Source organism: Pyxicephalus adspersus, chromosome 6 (genome assembly GCF_032062135.1).
Source record: "Pyxicephalus adspersus chromosome 6, UCB_Pads_2.0, whole genome shotgun sequence".
NCBI lineage: Eukaryota > Metazoa > Chordata > Amphibia > Anura > Pyxicephalidae > Pyxicephalus > Pyxicephalus adspersus.
The window spans coordinates 26194007-26215714 of NC_092863.1; the positions used below are offsets into that span (position 1 = coordinate 26194007).

General features: G+C 36.7%; 1 protein-coding gene across 5 annotated transcripts in view; it reads right to left on the minus strand.

The window, feature by feature from the left end:
- The window catches only part of PTCH1 (patched 1), an 80151-nt gene that overhangs the window by 19541 nt on the left and 38902 nt on the right, over positions 1-21708 (minus strand). Inside the window, exons 9-15 of one of the 5 annotated variants that reach the window (XM_072414979.1) lie at positions 12224-12355; positions 11902-12057; positions 11394-11492; positions 10330-10455; positions 7688-7806; positions 6691-7093; positions 5208-5517 (exon numbers count right to left, since the gene is read on the minus strand). In XM_072414979.1, the coding sequence (XP_072271080.1) occupies positions 5208-5517; positions 6691-7093; positions 7688-7806; positions 10330-10455; positions 11394-11492; positions 11902-12057; positions 12224-12355 (1345 nt within the window). Of the gene's footprint in view, positions 1-5207; positions 5518-6690; positions 7094-7687; positions 7807-10329; positions 10456-11393; positions 11493-11901; positions 12058-12223; positions 12546-21708 lie in introns of those variants that run through there. The other 4 variants (XR_011921338.1, XM_072414981.1, XR_011921339.1 and 1 more) reach the window with 4 other exon arrangements.

The window sequence follows — 21708 nt, forward strand, 5'->3', positions numbered from 1 at the left end:
ATATATATACATACACACACACACATACACAGAACAAACAATATGAGTAATAGGACCATATTTAAATTGCAATTGGTCTTATTCCTCATATTGTCTGCTGCTACCCTCTCCACCCTCCAGCTGTCCTACTAAGGGAACCTTGGTTTCATGGTCCAATGCAAGTTATTTAGCTATTAAAATTTTTAATGATGTAAATCTAACATGTAATTTTGTATTGATGTATTTACAATAGGCCATGTATTGTTTGTTTTTATCTTGGTCTGTTCTCCCCTCCTGAAGAAGTGGACACAATCCACGAAACGCATCAACATTTTATTGTTTTAATAAAATGTTTTTATAATGATTTGGTCGTATAAACTCCATTATAGATACCAATAATAAATTGTTAAAATGTTAAAAAACTGTGGACATTGAGAAATGTTGAACATATGGCACCTTTAAAGTCACAAACAAATGTATGTTGCTTGAAATACACAGGGACGTGGCATGTGTTGATTACATTTTATAAACTTAATAATAAATAAATATATATTCGGGACGTGGCATGTGTTGACTAAATTTTATAAATTTAATAATAAATGAATAATATCCCCCTGAATCTTTTTTTTAATTTTTTTTAAGGTAGAATTAAAACAGACTATGCACACATAGCATATGAGAATGCTATGCAACATTAAATTAAAATTAAGTAGGGACGAAGAGAATATAACAAAAATAACTTATTTTTGCAAAACAAAAAAGCATCTATTTTTTGATAATCATTTTACAAAATAAATTAAAATGATAGAAAAACTTTTGATGTGCGTTGAACCCCAGGATGTAATTAGGAAAACAGGGTGGCTGTCTTCTACCCAGGAACCTAAAACACAAACAAAAAGTTAGATTTATTTATTTATATATATCCCCATTACACTATTTGTTTGTGGAGGGGCATCCTTAAATCTTCGTCTGGTAGGAATGCCTAAAAGACTGATGAGAGGATGACAGCTGCACACCAGGAATACAATAAATGCTGTTTTTCTACTACATTCCATGCAGTGAAATGCCTTTATTAGGAAAGCCATTGGTGTCTGGCCATGGAAAAACACTTAAAAGGCATTGATGAGTTCCTGGATTCACTTGTTACCATCATTGTTCTACAACTTTTTAATGTAACTTAAACATAAAACACAACAAGTAGACATAGGCTAGGCATACCATCAATACCTGCTGGGTGCATGCTAAGGTCTGGGTGCAGTATTCATATTCTCCAACACTGATAACGCCATAAGGTATGATGAGATATATCTACTACCTGAATAACTAATCTTAGGAAGACCCTGGCTGCCTGTCCCATGATTCTGCATTCAGCCTGCACCAGTAATGTATTTGCCATTGATTAAATATGTGAATACTGTAAGCAAGTTCACAGGATTGTATTGCTTTATATGCAGCTATTCTTTAAAGGTGCAATGAGGTAATTAGAAAATAATAGGATGGCTTTGTAACTTGCTAGATACTAAATGTGTCTTTAAAGGCTAGCAGACCACAACAAATGAGACTGGGCAAGAACCAGGAGGGAGGGATGCATGTAATATTCATTACATTACACATTACAGCTACTGTTTGCCAGGTTAAAATAGAAGGTCTGTTACACAGGGAGGCAAGAACTAATAAAAATACTTCATTTTTTTGTGCTTCAAATAGCATCTCAGCTGCTTCTTGAACACATTGTGAGTGAACAAGATTTTGTCAATTTGTTCCATCTGTTCAACTTGTGCAGCTAATTTAAGATGTGGGATCTGCTGCCAGAATGTGTAAGGATCACAGCCAACATCTATTCATTCTCAACTGCTCCTTTCCTCTCTGCCATCCTGTTAGCAGGAGAGTGAAACGGCGGCCAGGAGTGTTCTGAAAAAAGGGAATACTTTTCAGTGCACAGTCACTGGCGATTGGGTAATTTGGAGCACATTTTATGCAGGAAGGTGGAGCTCAGTACATAGGGTTTTATCCATAAATCCCAATTTAGGGTCAAGGCCAAAGAGACAAAGCGGAATGGAAAGGCGGCACAAAAATATTCACCATCCTCACTCTTCTACTGTCCAGGAGCCAAATTCATAATTCATAATCATTACATAGGAGATGGGGAAGTTAGTAGTTTATAAAAGAAAGTTGCTTATAAATATGTCAAAACATTTCACAAATTAAATAAAAAATACAAGATGTACACACAATCAGAGGATGATAAAAAAAAAATAAAAGATATGCCCGCCCAATAAACCTATGCATTAAGCAGGCAGTCATTTTAAGGCTAGTTAGATTTTTAAACCTTTTCCCGAAAACCCAATCTACTACTGCTGGATGTGAATGTTGGTCTATTCAATACAAAATGTTAGCTGTCGTCCAATTTCAATACTAACTAAAAAATAAAGAGGTTTCACCAAGTGACTGCTGAGGAAGCTGCAGGATTTAAAATAAGTTTTAATGAATGCAATCTTTACCTATTCTCAGCTCAGTACACTTCACTTTTCATTGTACTGAGACCCCAATTTATTGTATACAAATCACAATATACAGTATTTCCACTAAAGTAGCTCTGGCTGCTCTCTAAGCAATTACAGTACCGTATTTTTCGGACCATAAGACGCACTTTTTTTCCTCCTAAAGTGGGGGGAAAATCAGGGTGCGTCTTATGGTCCGAATGCAGAGGTACAGGGGCATATTTTTTTACTTACCTGTGTCCCCGCCGGTCCCCGGCTGCGCCGATCTCTGCCTGTTCTGTGATCCAGCGTGCGGCACTTGTGCCCGCCCACGAAGGCGGCGCCGATTGATTTGATGAATGCCGATCGGCGCCGCCTTCATGGGCGGGCACAAGTGCCGCACGCTGGATCTCAGGGGAAATCAAATCAATTTTTTTTTTCTTGTTTTCCCTTGTGCGGAAAACCTGGTGCGTCTTATAGTCCGGAGCGTCTTATGGTCCGAAAAATACCGTAATTGCTGCAGAAGGAATCAAAATACTATTTCTCAGATGGAAATCAGGAGAGCCCAGCAGATGAAAAGATATAGCATTGAAAACAAATAGGAAATTACAATCAGAGCACAAAAAAAGGAATCAGAAAAGAAATGTTATTTTTAAAGAATGCATGCAATTACACAGTTACAGTTGCTTTAACCAAGTTTCATCTGATGTACCCTCTTTCTGATGTACTACTGATGTACTACTCTAATTCTCAGCAGCTAAACCTAAAACAATAAAACTAGTAAAAACTTCTGCAACCCTACAAACAATGAAGCATGTCTCAGTGCACTTACACACTGCTAACCCTGCCCACTGGAGATAGTGACGAGAAATACAATACCACCCAGGTCTAGATAGTCACAAAACCACAATTGACGCACACAATTTTCCCCATAAGTACCCAACAAAGACCCAACAAAAAAAAAATATATATGAATCAAACCACATATATTACACACCACTTATTCTCTTCTATATCAAGTGCTTTATCTTCTGCGCTAAATGATTATTTATTAGGCAGTTTGTATGTTTCCTTCTTGGTACAAAATTAACTGGATTTCAATGGTGGTTAAAATATTAACCTAAAGTCAATATATGCAGTGCTGGAAAAGACCCACAGGTAAACTTAAAGACTGCATATGTAATGCTGAAGAAGGTCAGAGACTGGGGGACACATAGCAGAAGACTGCTACCGGAATCATTCCCTAAAGTAATATCTATTATTAAAAAAATAAATCGGAATACATAAAAAGAAAAACCCTGAAAGGACACAGCATTAAAGGTTTTTCTAGCAGTGCAGGTACCATGATTAAACAAGGGCTTTAGCTTTTTCCCAAGTAACTAAGTAAAATGTGAGCAATATATAATTAAGTTAATTTATAACTAAACAAGTTAAGAAAAGCTAATATTTCCAGTTCATCCTCTTATCCACAAATGCTTCATGCAACTTATTTAATACAAGCAAAACAACTAAATTAACCACCTGACTAATATGGTGTAGGTCCCCCTTCCTCATGCCTCCAATACAGCTCCAACTCAATGAGGTATGGACTCAAAACCTTTGAAAGTGTACTGTGGTGTCTGTCACCAAGACATTAGCAGCAGTTTTGTGTTCTGTTGGACACACACATGTACACAAACTGACTTCTGCTACATTAACCCCTCTAGCGTTCTAATTCTGTTATTTTTTTGATGCAAAAAGTGATTCTAATTTTTCTTTTTATTGTATGTTGTATAGTGTTTTTTTAACTGTAAAACCCATTTAAAAGCAGATTACATTGTAATCTGCTTTTTAAATTTCCCGCCCCGGCTCACCCCAACGCTGCTGCTCTGCATCTCCATGTAAACCTTCAGCATTGTGCAACGCATCTTCCAGGAGATGTGAGCAGCAATGGCAAATTCCGGGGGTGGTGCCAGCTGGCATCACCCCCAGAATTTACTATTGCTGCTTGCATCTGCAGTGAGATGTGAAGCACAATGCAGAAGTCCTGCATTGTGCTTCGCATCTCACTGCTGATGTGTGCAGCAGCATGGCCGGGACCCGGGTGGTATTTAAAAGCAGATTAATCTTAAAATTTTAAAGCGGTAATCTGCTTTAAAATTTTTCTGCCCGGAACCCCCTCCCCCCCCCGGCCCGACGGACCGGTGCCCCAGCATCACAGGGGGACCATCAGATCGCCGCTGTAGCGTGGGGCAAAGGTAAGGGGGGCTTCTAAAGTTATCCCGAGTGTGACTCTGGATTGCCGCTTTTTGCTAGTAAAATCCACCCCGAGTCACACTCGGGATTTCCACTAGGGGGGTTAAATCAAGCTGAAGAACTGCATTCAGCCTCTACCCATCCTGAAATCACTGATAACATACAAGTATAGGCTGCCCAAATGTACACAAAAATTGTCCATACACTGCAAAATGTTTCATGTCCTGGGAACATATACATTTATTTGACAGGGTTTTAAATTGTTTTTTATAAGGTACGTTGTGTTTAACTAATATGGTTCTTGAACCACTACAACATAATCTATAGTTTATAAATTTACTAGAAACTGGAGACATAGTTGAGCAACTAGAAAAAACAAATTGACTTACTAATAAGTTGTAATGAAATCCCTACCTTTATCATCTCCTTGTGAATTTGTGTCACAAAAGGATTGGCTTTAATTAGCCTGGTAGAAGACTCATAATTTAGGTTTACATCCTAGTATATTCTTACCTTGTAGCCAATCTCTAAAATAATGAAGCCACATTTTGGGAAGCTGTTTGTCGCCTTCCAAGAGGACGTACTTGACAGTGGCAAAGCTCTTGTGTAGGTCATATAGCAAGTGCTGGGAACGAGGATAGTCAGCTTTGTGTGTCACCACATACATGTTGTAGAATGAAAAGTACTCAAATTGTGCTGCTATGAAATCATACTCCTGAGTTTCCCGAGGAACAATATCTGTGAGATCCAGACCATCTCGAACTCGGGTGGTGCCATACAGGCTAATACAAAGTAAAGCCAAGAAAATAAATATGACTGCAACCTATAGTTGGAAACAAAACAGACAGTCATATGGTGCAACAGCTTCACAACAAAAACGTAGGTTTGTTACAAACAGAAAACAATATAAAGAAGGAATACATATTTATAGTAGGTCAGGTTGAGAAAAGACATAAGTCCATCAAGTTTAACCACTAGGGAAGTAAACATATCCCAGATATAAAACTTTATGGACATAGCTGGTCCAGAGGAAGGAAAAAAAAAAAAAAACAAAAACCCGGGTACAATTTGCTTTAACATGGGAAAAAATTATTTCCTGATTCCGTGGGGGCAATCAATGCTCCCTGGATTAACAGTTTAATTTAAAGCCTTAAAACCTAACCTAATTTATGCACATATCTATTGGCTTCAGCAGTTTTGCATATTTACTGCATACTCTATGGATATTTTAGAACACATCTGACTTTATACTAATACAAACACATTTGAAGGTATTTACAGTCTATTTGCATCATTATGTCAACATTTGTATTTGGATACTGCCTGATGTAGTTTTGTATAAACCTCTTCATTCTCACTGCATTCAAGTGCCTTCATTCCCACAAGTGACATTTTTATTGCGTTCTAATCTCAACTATCTAAAACAAATCAATACATCATTATCATTCGATTAAGATCAATTCATTAACATCACAAAGATAAATTTTGATATAAAATTAAAAAAAAAAAAAAAAAAAATAACAGTATATTTGTCCATTTTTGAGCTGTGCAGATTAGTGCAGATCAGTGGTATTTGAATACATTTATAATTAGAATTTTTTATCAAAATTTAGTCTAACATTTTTTATTCCCACTGTCTGGCTGCATGTAGAAGCAGGCTGGAACCTGAAGTAATATTGTCACTTTTTTTAAATGTATTTATTTTTTTTAAACAGGGGGGGGGGAGTCCTGTTTTTATGTTGTCATAAAATGACTGACATCTGTCACATTTCCAGGACTTTTATTGTTGGATGACTGATTTCATGGGACATGCTGGGGTAGGGATGCAGGGACTGTGAATCAAACCACAGCAGGCAACTAGGCTTTCCAAACTCCCAGAAGTATGTCAGATTCAGTAGCATTGTAGGAGTAAATTGTATTGGTCTTTTTTTTAAACTCTACTGAGTTACAATAAATGGAACTTATTCCAGGTTTATAACTTTGCATAGGCACTTACCTTTATTTTTGGTTTCAACAAAAATGGGGCATAATACTTCTCAGCAAAAGAAGAAAGAGTCCACTTTGAACAGGAGGGCTCAAGGCAGTGCAAACCAGACTCGGAAAATTGAGTAAGCAGGTCTCGGGTAGAACTTGTGCCTTCTGGAGTCTGACAATTGGAGTCGTGGGGTGTTGAGAGAGTTGGCTGAACAGATATTTCCGATAGAGGCTCTGCTGTAGTATAATAAGACTGAGTTCTTGGGTCATACTCTGTCCGCAGCTGGACAGTTGACTGCATGGTGATTTGAGTCTCGCGAGCAAAGCTGTGGTTGCCGTAGGGTGGTTGAGGACTGTAGCGTGTGTTATCATTACTGTCCAGATATGCTTGGGGTTCAATCTGAATCACTCTACTGACACAGGGACTAGAAAAAAAGTAAAAAAAAAAAAATACTGAATTGGTATAATGCATGTAGAGCTTAATGAAATAACATGAAATCATCAAACTACAACAATGGCACCGTTACAACACAATGCTACAATTCATAATTCTTTACCCCTGTAAAGACTTGTTCACATAGATGGGTTTTCCACATATCAGTGGTTTATAGTATCTGACAGGCCAAAAACCAGCAAACAATCAGCCCTCCTACTATAAGGGAAACAAATGAGAACTGTGAAAGTGGATGTTTTATTGACATTTTCAAACATCTGAAGAGAAGTGGTTGATTTTCAGTTTTGAGATCCTTTTGAGTTAGTCTTGTGGTCGGTTGTCTTGTCAACTGGTTGAAAAGCATTTTTGAATCACATTTGAGGACAAAGAAATGACATGTTTCTGTTTGCTATATCAATTCATTTCCTGCAAGAAACTATTGCAATCCTTGAAAAAACAAACAAATATCCTATTGTATTTATTCAGTTGTTTCATAAACCCTGTAATCCCCTGATTGTAATTGGAGCCCCTTAATTTTACTCTTTTTTGTTTCTGTAGATTAACAAAAACCTATGTAAAGATTCACCTGCTGAAACAGCAGAATATATCCAGCCTTCGATCTCGCCTTCGATACAGATCCATACTCAGAATGGCAGGAAATATCAGCAGAACCATGGCAAAGTTGAAGACAACCACAACGGCAGCCTGCAAGGAACCAAAAAATTATTCATATACACATTTCAGATTTCAAACAATAACACTATACACTATCGGTCGCCAACCTTTCAGACCACTAAATTCATAATTTTAAATCCCGCGGACCATTAATATGATTTAAAAAAAAAAAAAAGATAAATACATTTGTAAAATAATGATCTTCCTAATGGTGCCTGACAAGGACTGTGGAGGCTCTGATTCATTGATCAGCTCACAGTTAAGTGAAGTATTACTATTGTTACTATTATCATATGTTGCATTATCTTTGGTATTACTAAATAAATGCAATATATTTGTTTGCTTTTTATCACACATTATGGGTTTATTTTATTTGAATCTAAGATCAAACAAGAAATGATAGTTATCAAAGTCAAACTATTTGATGCAATTAAATATAACAGTTCAGTGTTGAACCCAGATATTTTTTTAAGCTGGGTCAGAAGAAATTGTAGGTGGGTGGCGGCCCCTGTATTCTGACCCAACTGCTCAGTAACCATCCAAAAACAGGTGGTTAGTGAAAAGTGCCGGGCGGTGCGCCCAGCTAAAAGTGCCTGGGGAGAACACTGCAGTTAAGGAAAATACACAGTTAAGGTCATGCTTAACTAAAAGAACATCTGAGAAATAAACAAATAAAATAAAACAATCAGATGAGAATTGGTATTCGCGGAGTGGGGTGAGTGTTGTAATGGTTAAAACAATACTGAGGCATACAGCTCGGCAATGGTTGCCTCATACAACTTAAGACTACACTGACATCACACTGCCCCTCCCTTGTTTTTCTGTCTCCAGTACCGCTCGTAAATTTAGTGCAATATAAAGGTGAAAATTGACATTTAGAATATAAGAATTTATTAGAAAATTATTTTTGTTTTATTATTATAAAACATAAAAATTGCAAATAATGCTCCTATTTTTTGGTTGACCATCAAAAGTTTCTCGTGGACCACTGGTTGGCGACCACTGCTTTCCACCGTATTACAAGGATGCAGAACAATCTGAACACACTAGCCAAAAACAAGTGTTTTTTTTATTTTTTTTTACCGTATTATAACAAGTTCTCACATACTAGAAGTATCTTCTAGCTAGACCAAAGACCGGAATAGATCTAGGCATGTTTTTATCCCTCAAGCATTATTTTAAAAACAAAAAAGTTGGGAAAAAAAGAATTCCATAGAGGTGGCATAATGTTGATTTATTTCATTTTACCACCTTCCATCCCTTAGATATTGTGTGTCAGACTTTACAAATAAAAGACACATTTCTAAATAAGGAGTAATAAGTATAAAGGACCATAGTAATAGCTAAAGGATAAAAAGTACACATCATACCTCCTTTATCATAGCACCTAAAAAAAAAAAATTACCCACAAAGCAACCCATTAGAAAAAAAATTACACATAACTCTTGGGTGTCTGTGATTTCTTTGAACCAATGCAAACATATTTGTTCCTATAGAAACTTTAAAGAGTTAGACCCTGTATCACTTGAAGCAACTGATCAGCTTGAATCTGCCAAACTATACACATTTTTACTATTTAGTAAAACTGAAAGCGGTTGAAGGGTTTCTGTGCTTCATTGTTTGGAAATTTGGAGCACTCTGACCTGTAACTGATGTCAGAGAAGAATGGGAGGTCCGTGTTAGAATTACCCAAGGAAAATCTAGTATGCCTTCTCAGCTGGGGCCCTGCCCATGGTATGTGTGTTTGCCATTCTTGTCAGACCACACAGAGAGAGTGGGTGTACTTCACAGCATGAAGTGATGAGCAGATGAGGATGCCTGTCAGCTCAAGCTCCACATTACAGCTGCCCTTCAGTAACTCCCTTCTTTATGCAGGTATTATGAAAAGCTTCTTTTTACCCAATATATAACTCCAACATTACCTATTATCTGTTAAAACAGAGGTTAAAAATAGTAACAGACAATGCTGGGGCAAAAAAAAAAACAAAACTGCTACGATTCTAAAGTGATTAAATGACACCATCTCTAAAAGAATAGAAAATAAACACACCACATGAACACAACCTCCAAAGAATTGGATCAACTGAATTACTTTAGATTTATCTTTAGAACATATACCATTAAAAAATGTATTGCAAAGCTAGTTAATGTATGCAATCTTTTAGCTAGGTAGCATGTTTTAAAACACTGTTCCTGGTTTGGTTTGCAATTGTGTAAGGATATGGTTGCAGCTATGTCTACTCATTACACAAACATGTTGTTTAATAATATTGTACAGTGATTATACTTAACTGCTCATCTTCCCTACATGTATGTCAAAACTCCACTATGTAAGAGGTTTAATATGTAATTGATTTTGTTGTAAGAGGTTTAATATGTAATTGATTTTGTTGTAAGAGGTTTAATATGTAATTGATTTTGTTGTAAGAGGTTTAATATGTAATTGATTTTGTTGCAGCTGTCGTTCAATCAATAAATATAAAAACAACAAAAGAGGATAGATAGATTAGATAGATTAGATAGATTAGATAGATATTTATGAGAATTAGTTACCTGGAGTGAGAATGCTCTTAGTGCAGGAATGGGTATCAGGGCTGCCATGAAGAAAGCAGTCACATTGCTGATAGAAGTCAAAGCAACGCTGGCTCCTGTCCTTTTTAGGCACTCACCAGTTCTGTCCTGATAAAACGATGAAAAGGAAATATAGTTCTTTGATGTTTTAGAACCACCAATAACTATCATTTTGACAAAACTCTACTATCTGGACAATTCATTTACTGCCAACATCTTTGGTGCTCAGTACATAAAATTTAGGAAGTGCAAAAAAAATACCTTAAAATCATGTTAGAAATGCAGAGATGTCCTATGTCCAGTGCTTAATTCTTGTGTTATCTCAGAGGGAGTAAATATCCCTGCCAGTGCTTCACTAGCCAATATGTTGCAGAGTTGAGAAAATAGGTGGATCTAAGTAGTTTGGCAAGTGAAAACGAGACAGGACTGAAAACACTGCTGAAAATCGTGTGTTAGCCTACAACCAGACTTGGTAGCTTAGTGCATTTTGGCAGATCAACTGGTACTTTTTTTGTACTTGAAGGATCGTCAAAGTGAATTTATTGTATATGTTTCTCTTTAATATTTTACCCCGAAATACACTAAGTGCTAAGTGTTGAAGCTATATTAAACAACTAGGGTTAGGTGCTAATTTAGTGTTACATTTTAACATGCACAATACTACCAGTGCCATCTGTATACACCACTCTGCTGTAAGCTTCTGTCATACAGCGAAATATTTTTTGGCAGGTAAATCATCCTGGTGCATGCGTTTCAAGTGACAGATTGATCATTCACAAGTGAATATTTGGTGACAGTCATCTTCATGTCTTTTTAAATATATCTCATAATTACATCTAAAATAAAGGAAATTTTAAGCGGTGTCTGTAGACGAGGGTGCAATACCTATGATCACTACCACCCCCAAAGCATGGAAATGTTTAAGGATTTTTTTCTTCAGTGGCTAAATGTTCACAAGTCAAATATATGGAAAAAACAATGTATGCCTTCTGGGTAAAATACCTGTGAAAACAAAGGCACTTTTTCATCTGAAAGACTGTAATTACCTCAAATGGAATCCTTTTATTTTGGCCGGTTTCGCTAAATGCATGTGCCAATAGAAATACATCGTCAACACCAACCCCAAGAGCAAGAAAAGGCAAAACCTGTTGGGAAGAATGCAGGCAGTCAATACAATACACACACATACAACATTTGGCTGTTAAAGATGTACCCTCATCTTCTGAGGTTATATACACAAACATTTTTAAGTAACCATTTAGCTAGACAACTATTCTATCATTTGTCTTTTGGTCAGTTTAAACTCTATGTTCTCTGTAGCACTGCATTAGGGTGGAATATGGGAGTATATTATCGATACCATTAATAAACCTCCTTTGCACGGCAGAAGTAACGACCCACATTTACAGCCGCAATACATCAAAGTGCTGTGGTGACCGTTTTGTAATAAAGTGGACAAAAGAAAAAGTGCAGCTTACAAGAATAAAACAGTTGCAATAAATAGATATCTGCACCTGTACAAATCATGCATCTAGTCAATAATCTAATTATTACCTGAGTTGTTGCAGCATTAAAGGAAATTCCAATCAATGAACACAGGCCCAATCCCGCAGCCACTGAAAGTGCTATGAGCAAAACTCCAGCCAGCCCTACGGCACCCTGAGACTTGGCACAGTCCCACCTCAGCATGGTTAAACAGGCATAGGCAAGCTGTAAATGAAACATTTGGAAACAAAAGCATACCACATTAGAATGCAACAGGTCACCTCCATCAGTTGGCAGATTTTTTTTTTTTTTTTTTAAACATGCATGTTAACATATTACACATCATGCCTTCATTTCTCTGAATTCAACTTTCACAATAGGCTCAACTCACCATTAATAAGTAACCACTGGCAACTCTAATGACGCTCACATCGGAAAATGACTTCAGAATATCGTCCAGTGTTGTTGTCGTAAAAGGTAGAACTTTTTGAGTGGAGTTTTGTGGAACACTTTGATGCACAGACTATAAAATATTTACCATTATTAGGAGTGTAAGAAGATATTATCGAACTGTAAAAGCAGATCCTATTCAAACAAACAAAACATTGTTACCTTGGTAGGTATTATCTACACAGTCTTTCATTAGCCATGTAAATCTGACTATTCTCTTCAATATTAAAGGCATCTTCCAGACAGTGTCTTTGCCACTTGTTCTGAGAGAGGAACATTTTTAAGGGCACATTTTAGTGAATGAAAAGAACCTCTTTCTCATTATTTGTAGTATGGTTAGGAGGATTTTTGCTTTGTCCAATATTCATAAACCTTCACTTGCTGGATTTTCAAGTGATTTTTCATATTATATAGCGCCACTTCTCTGTACTGGTATTTTATATTCTTGCCATTAGGAAAGCCAATACATTCACTTACCTCTAATATACCTTACAGTGGGGCGAATTCAGTTCAGTGCAATTTAGAAAAATTCACATGACCTCATCAAAGAGACTGCAGCTGTGAACAGGATTTTTTTTAGCTCACTAATGTATTCCAAACACCTTAGCTTAAAAGTCACACTTTCTCATTATTTCAGCTCTAATATCCCTTGCCTGTGTCCTACATTAGAAAATGTCACCCTGGCAAGACGTTATAAATGCTAGAAAAAGAAAGTGCAATTTCAAATTGTGTGATTAGAAAAATACATTTTTACGCATGCAAGCAAATCAACTTATATTCTCAATCGCCATTGCTAAATTTTCTTTTCAAAATTCGCCTTGCTTGACTGTTATATTGATCTGAAAGCTTTCATATTTTCTGTGTTAAAAGCCAGGACCAATTTTACAATTAAGATGTTCTGACTTTCCTATTGCATTCACAAGCTGCATGCTTGTTTTTAGGTCAAAGTATTAGACTACAAACAGCCTACTAGGCTAATAACTAGAATTTTGAGAAGAAGGTCAACGAATTAAGCTATTTTTCCTGACACAAGGAGTCATACTGTCTGGTGTCAAAGGGACAGTTAGGAAACAATATTTAAGGCCCAAAGAACTTCTATTTAAAACAACAGGCAAGGTCACATGGGGACCCTGGTTACCTGTTCAAATTTAAAGTGCCAAATTATAAGTGCAATGGGAATTAATCCAGAGAATAACATCAACATCGTCATCATCCTCCTCGTCTACTATCATCACTAATAAATTCACCTTTTTCATCTACCTGCAACTCATCTGCATTTATACCTCCTTCGACAGATATGTCTGCCATTCTGTCTGCCATAATCTACCCCTGTGTATCCAATTGTATTCCCCTACAATATTCATCTGGTGCGTCTCACATTGTAGATTAACCTATCGCACCAACTTAAATCTCCCCATAGATTTATCTGTTCTCTATCCCTTTGTTCCAGCTGAGTGCATATTGATATTTATTGCCCTGCTAACCCCTGCCCTACCCAGGTTTAACTGATATCCCTAATTTCTTGTTACGTATCAGTCTATCCATATTCAGGGCCCAAAGCACTTCTATTTAAACAACAGGCAAGGTCACATGCCCACATTTCAAGTGCCAAATTATAGGTGCAATGGGAATTAATACAAGGAATTCGAACAGAATTGGACATACAATTACACTCTGCAGCTCCCACCTCCTTCCAATGGACTGATTCATTATTAAGCCTCCACCTGGACTCAAACACAACCTCTACTGCCTGCCATCCCTAATTGCTATTTCACCAAGCCATCACTGTGACTGATTCATCCAATCCCACTCCTGGAACTCAACAAGTTTATAGGCCTCACTACAACCCATATTACAGGACCTGCTCCCATGGACATCTGTTTGACACAGTGACCCAGATTTATGAAAGCTCTCCAATGCTGGAGAGAATACACTTTCATCAGTGAAGCTGGGTGATCCAGCAAACCTGGAATGGACCTGGTCCAGGATTCAAAACATTTGCTAGCAAATAGCAAATGATTTTTAAAAATCCATTCCATGTTTTCTGTATCACCCAGTTCACTTCTGAAAGTGCATTCTCCCCATTGTTTAACCCCCCTAGCGTTCTAATTCTGTAAGTATTTTAATGCAAAAGTGATACAATTTTTTTGCATAGATGTTTGGTGTACTAAAAGATGTACTTGTACATTTGTGTTTTATTGTGTTCACCTGCACCACATTGTTCCTGGGAAATTGGGCTTCAGGTGCTGGAAGCCTCCAGGAATGTGTGACGGTAGTTTTTTTTATGGTCAGAGTTCCACCTGTACTGGCGATAACCTATTGATCAAATTTTAGGGGGTGTTATCTACAGGCATTCCCCACTTGCACCTATGAATTTGTTCAACTGCACCGCACCGTTCTTCAAAAATTGGGGTTCAAAGTATGGAAGGAGACAGTGTACTGTATTATGAGCATTTTCTAGTTTTGTGACAAGTCGGTAAAAATTTGGGGGTCGCACCTCCTTGCTATGTAAGTGGCCCCGGGGTTCCCTAATTTGTTTGTTTAATTTTGGGCTTCTAGACACACTAACTTTTTAAACAGCAACCCTGATGTTCAATTTTCACTACTTTTTATATTTATGTTCCCCATATTCAGTAATTTAATAAAGGTGTGGAGATGACATTTGGGGTACTGCTAGCTATGAGGGTCCCCTATGTACCCTGACATTTCAGGTTGGTGGGACATACTGATCAGGAGATATGGAGGTTTGTACAGGTAGAGATGTACGGCTGCAGTAGATGATATGCCGCATTCATACGCAAAGTGAAAGTGAAACTTTTCGACAATTAGGTATTTGTACACACCCACTTGTATCAGGCCCCTGGCAGTTATTTTTCACAGGTAGTTTTTTTTTGTTAGGACACCGGCTCTTTGAGAGACTTGGAGGCTTGACAGAGTATCCGTGACTCCCTCGGAACGAGCACCTGCAGGGGCGATCGTGTGAGAAGGGATTGCTGCCTGCTATACACCTGGAGCTGAAACTCCAGACACATGCTGCCAGCTGAGAGGCAGGTGTCATTCTGATCAGTCAGCTGCATTGTACAGCTTATACCATGCTATTAGCATCCTGTTTGCAATATATGCTAATGGAGACCTGGAAACAACTGGAGTGGTGAGTGTTGATTGGTTGTTTACCTTCCCCACTTTCTGAATCCCAGATTACAATATATGAGAGATTGGACTTTAAAATTGTTCCATCTGCCCTGCTGAGACCTGTTAGAATATTTTGAATCCTTTGGGCACTGTACAGCTGAAGGAGTGGCCTCATGAGAGAACACTGCCTGTTGATACATATGATACTGCGTTTCAGAATAATGTTGCTAGTTATGAAGCAGATGCTACCTATACTGATGAGCTGTGCTGTGTAGTTATCATGAGATATAGTAGGACTCTGCAGTGATAAAATAGAGTTGTGAAACATTTTTTTTCTCTCCTAATTTAAAGAGGTATCATTACCTCTTTTAAAGAAAATCCTGTGTTGTGTCGAAAAGAATCTAATAACAATACTACTATAGATAAATATGTGGGAAGATATCCATCCTGAACCTCTCGCAAACAGCAATCAAAAACAAAATGTAAAGGTTCCCAGAAAACCAGTGTGTCCCCACTGACACTTTCCCCACCTTCTCCTGATAAAATGATTATGCAGAGTCTACAGGAAATACCTAATTTGGAAGCAAAGGATTTAACATCGTTGTTGGTGCCAAATAATACAGCAGCAGAGGTGATTACGTTCCTTAGACCTTATTTTGATTTAAAAAATTGGGCGCACTACAAAACACATTTGAAACAGTTTTGACTTCTATTTCTTCCAACACTGCACGCATTGTGGAGTTAGAACAGAGAGTTAGTGACCTGGCGAATCAGGCATTGGAAGCACAGGGTAAACTCACTACTCAAATAGCATTATTATCCTCATTGGAAGAAAAAGTTGAAGATTTGGAAAAGAAAAATAGACAATGTAATCTCTGCATTATTCGAGTACCAGAAACATGGAAGGGTCAGGAACTGATTAAGTTATCACAACAGATATGCCCATGGCCCCTAATATTACATCTTTAACCCTGTGGGCCTTGGAACGTGTTAATCAGGTAGGCCCAGAAAGATCTAAACAAAGTCAAAGGCCTAGAACTATGATAGCAAAACTTTCTCATGTAATGGATAAAGAAGCATTGATGATGGCGTATCATAAACAACGGGAGTTGAAAGTGGGAGATAATATTTTATTGTTCCAGGACCTTTCGCCCTCTGTGGCACAGAGACGTAAACATTTTGTACCTGCTTGTCGTATCCTAGCGGAAAAAGGCATACCTTTTGCCCTTCTTTATCCGGCTAAGTTAAGGATAATGTGGAAAGGGGAAAATAGGTTATTTGATGACCCACATAGTGCTATAAATTTTATTAATGAAGATCGGGGAGACATCCAACATGCATAAGATATAATATGAACATAAATGGTCAATATAATGAAGTCTATTTTTTCTTTCTTTTTTTCTGCTTTTTTCCCTCTAAATATGCAATGCATGGTTAATAATGATTACACAAGAATTTTGAAATTTTTGAATTGGATCACCTTAATTCACAGGATTCAATTAGATGTGTATTTGTGTCACCTACTTGAATATGAATATTTTAAAATGTTTTTTTTTCTGGGAAATACTTGATGATCATGATTCACATGATTCAACCAGGTATACATATGATATATTTATTTTTATCCTTTCAATAGCCCAATTAGGTTTAGATACATTAGATAGAAAGTATATATTATGAATTAATTTTATGAATATTTTGATATTTTCTGTAATGAAAACCACTGGTGAATTAGGATTTGTAGGTTTCAGTTAGGTTTGTATACGTTTTATTTATTTCACTTTTTTTTTAAAGAGATCTTAACACTGAGTTACAAAAATATTTTGGAATGTCTTGCAATTAAAGCTACACTACTGCCTGGAATAGAAGGCGGAGGCAGGTACTTCAATGTTTAAAACAGAGGAATTGTTACTATGCAAAAGGTTTTTATATGTCATTAGAATTTTTCAGAAATATGTTTTATATATTGGTAGTTTTAATACTTTTGATATGTAAGTATGGAAGGCTCAGGGGTTGGCTATTGTATTGGGGTGAATATGACTTGTTGGGTCTAGGCCCACTTTTTATTGGAAAGAATTGGCTAATAAGTTGCTGTCGGTGGAAGTTGATATGATGACTTTGTCCAACACTTCTTCTCATATAGTAGTTAATACGCAGAAGAATCTACACTTAGTATCTAGGAATGTGGCAGGTTTAAATAGTCCCTAAAAATGTAAAAAAGTTCTGTTGCATTTGAAGCGTAAAAAACCTGATGTGGTATTCTTACAGGAAACTCACTGGAAAGTTAGTGATAGTGCAAAGTTACGTGATATTATAGCAACTACTATCCTAAGAAAAGAGGAGTGGCTATCCTTTTGAATAGGAATCTTCCCAATAAGAATATTATTACAGTTGTAGATGAGGAGCGTAGGTATGTGATAGTAGTGGTGGATTTGGCGGGTCAGAGGTTTTCATTTTGCTCGATTTACGCCCCCCTACAGGCAATTCAAGTTCATTCTATATGTATATTACCCAAGTATTCTTGGAAGAGAATTATTTGATGATGCCAGATGACTTTATTATGGTAGTAGATAATAGATCGTTCTAGTCCAGCCCAAAACATGTCAGGGACAGTCTTAACAGGAATTAAAGGTTTGCTTACCCAGACTACCTTGGTGGAGGCCTGGAGACTCCTTAATCCAATCGAAAAAGACTATATATGGTATTCTAAGACCCCTACCTCTTTCTCTAGGATTGATTATATACTAATTGATGAATCATTGTTTTCAGGAGGTATAGATACATCTATAGCACAATTTACTATCCCAGAACATGCTCCTGTACTATGGTTTTAGAGCTTCCACATAAATTTGAGTTTTTCAATGAAAATTTCCGCCATCATTGATAAGATCCCCAGAAGTTTTTAACTTTGTGAAAGGACACAGCTTTGATGATGATCAAATAGCTTTGATGAGAATTTGGAACATTGGGACACACCCATAATGCTTTGGTATACTTTGAATGTGGTCATGAGAGGATATCTTATGGATTACACCAGACGGCAAAATAAGGAACATCTTGGAAAATATACAGATTTACAAGGCATGGTAACTAGGGCATATAGAGATTTCTTGGAGACTGGATCACAGGCAGCTAAAATTGAATGGCAGGAGGATGTGACTTGTTTTATAACATTTGTCTCTAGAGTAGATACTCGGCTATCAGAAATATACATTTGATATATGGGGCAACAGAACATGATCTTTATTGGCAAAATTACCTAAACCACATGGGTCTAAGGGATATATTTTTAAGATTACTGATCCAATCTCTAAGAGGACTCATACCAATTCAAAGATAGTAATAAATATTTTGGAGGATTATTATAGACAACTGTATACAGCACAACAAATGCAATCTGTGGCAGTTGATAACTAAAGGTAAATTACCTAAACTTGAATCTGAAAATAGAAAATTCCTTAAATAAACCAATTTCGTTGGAAGAAAATCAAAGGACGATAAGATCAATGGCCAATCATAAGACTCCTGGCATGGATGGTTATTCTGCTGAGTTTTATAAAAAATACTTCAGAGTGAAGTGGCATCCCTTTTAACAGAGGTATATTATGCTATATTTTACAGCATACTTCCTTTCTAGAATTCAATGAAGCACATACAATATTAATACCTAAGGAAGGCAAAGATTTGACTTTAGTCTCGGTCCTTTAGATTGATCTCGCTTTTAAATTGTGATTATAAAATTTTGGCAAAGTTAATGGTCAATGGCCAATAGACTGCAACAATTTTTATCATCCCAGTTGACAAATCATCAACTGTGATTTGTACGAGGTAAACACTCCACTATAGGGGTCCGCACTGCTATTGCTGCAACTGTAGCAGCACGAATGCTTAATTCTCCAAAAACAAGGTTATTGAGCCTAGATGCAGAGAAGGCATTCGATAAAGTAGAATGGCCATTTCTGCGTTCGGTATTGGCTCAAAGGGCTTTAGAACATAACTTTTCAGTGTTTATTCAGTATATATATGACATCTTTTACAAGAATATTGATTAATGGAACCCTGTCTTCTCCTGTAGAGATGAATAGGGGCACCCATCAAGGGTGCCCACTTTTACCATTGTTGTTTAACTTGGCTTTAGATGCATAATTAAGACTTCTTGAATATTTACCAGAGTTTGAAGGCATACTTATAGGTACTAAGGTATAGGTACTAAGAGTTAAAGTAACGGCATTCGCAGATGATTTGCTGTATATTGCTAAACCTAAGACTAGTCTTTCGGCCATTTTAAATTTATTATCACAATATGGATTGGTCTCAGGGTATTCTATAAATTTGGATAAATCCAAGGCGTTGTATTTGACTAAAGGTGTTAGACCTTACTGGGGTTCCCTATATCCGGTTGTTTGGTGTAAGGAAAAGTTATAATACCTAGGTGTTTATGTTACATAGAAACCATGAAATTTATACGATGCTAATTTCAAACCATTATGGAATATGCCTAAAACTCAATTATATAAATGGTCCTCATTTACCCTTTCCTATATGGGAAGAACTAGTTTAAGATATTATTCCTGAAGCTTTTATATACCATCCAATTGTTGCCTATCTTGCTCCGCCAGCAGGATTTGAAAACTCTCTTATAAAATGTTTTGTACATTTACTTGGGGGGGGGCAAGAGCCAGAGTAAGTAAGCATATTATGCACCAGTCGGTTAGAAATATGGGGATGAATTTTCCAGATGTGGAATTATAAAAATCGGGCAGTGTTACCTAGATATCTCAGGGATTGGCTTCATACATACATATTCAAACTGGCAGCTATGGCATAAAATTAGACATCGTTTTCAACTAAATAGTCATTCTTTACATCTCCCATTAATGAATAATCCTGACTTCCCATTGAGATTTCAAGAAATGACTCATAGGGGGAAGCAAGAGGTTCAGCATTGGAGGGTAAAAACCTTTGTTATTGGTCAAACTAAGAAATCTATTTCGTATGCTGCCACAATATCAATAAATCCATTTTTGGAACACTGGTGTAAGTAGATGGGAGTATTTGTTATCCATCTAGAACCCCAACAGAGATTCTGATCTGATTTTCGTAAAGCATGGAGGGCAATTACTTCTTCAATTTATAAAGAGATGGTATTAAAATTCTTCCATAATGCATGTTTCACCTTACTGCTTATTTCAAATGGGTTTAAACCAACTCCCTAAATGTTTAAAATGTAATGTAATGAAGTGGATTCCTATCATGTTTTGGTGTTGTCCTCTTAAAAAGATTTGAGGTTAGTAGTTTAGTTTGCCCATAGGAATTTGGTATCATTCCTTCCCTTGTCTTCAACTTTGGCTTTGTTTGGAGTCCTAACAGATCAGGTTCAGATAACTGAAGGATGTAGTAGACTCCTTATGATTATTTCAATGGTGGCTAAGAAAACCATATTGCATAAGTGTTGAACCTCCTACTTTGGGTTTGTTCCTGGAAAAACTTAGATTTCTCTTTCAAATGGATTGGGTAGAGGCCACAATCAAAAAAGATTCCAAAGTACAATCTTTCTTTGAACTATGGGAATCATATTTAGCTATATTACCTTTGGAAACTAGAAAATGTTTAATATGAACATTTGAACAAACTTCTTGGTATGCTAAAGGATTATTGAATGGTGACCCACCTGTCATTTTTTAGTAGAACCTGAAAAGAATTAGAGTTAGATTATTGTTGGAAAATCTACTGTACCATTGAATTGTTTTAATACCAAGGTAATCCAAAGATATGGGATATAATATCTTGATACAAGACATTTTGTACAGTTATGATACCAATATGATTTGCTATTAATGCTGGGCAACATGGTATTATAAAATAAGCATAATTGAGAAACTTAATCTAATTTTACAGACAAAAGGCCAGTATTGGTGTTCAATCAATGGGGTTTGATAATAAAGTGGATATTGGACTACAAGGAGACATGTGATATTTGTCAGATTTGGAATCATCTGTATACCTAATCATGCAACTTAAATTCATTTATAGGTGGTCAATGTTGTAAGTCCTATGTTTACTCATACCCGGATGAAAAATCTGGGGAAAGGTGGAACTCCGTTTTTATAATTCTTACACTGTGGTGAGAGTTGATGTGTTGATCTGTTATATACATTCTTTGAATAGAAGATACCAATCTAATTCCCTCTGGAGAATATATGGAGTTGATAAATTGGAATACACGAACAAGTAGGTACAACGTCTGTCTCTTGGGTAATATTTTAAATGTATCTCGCTGCTCTAGAGTGTATA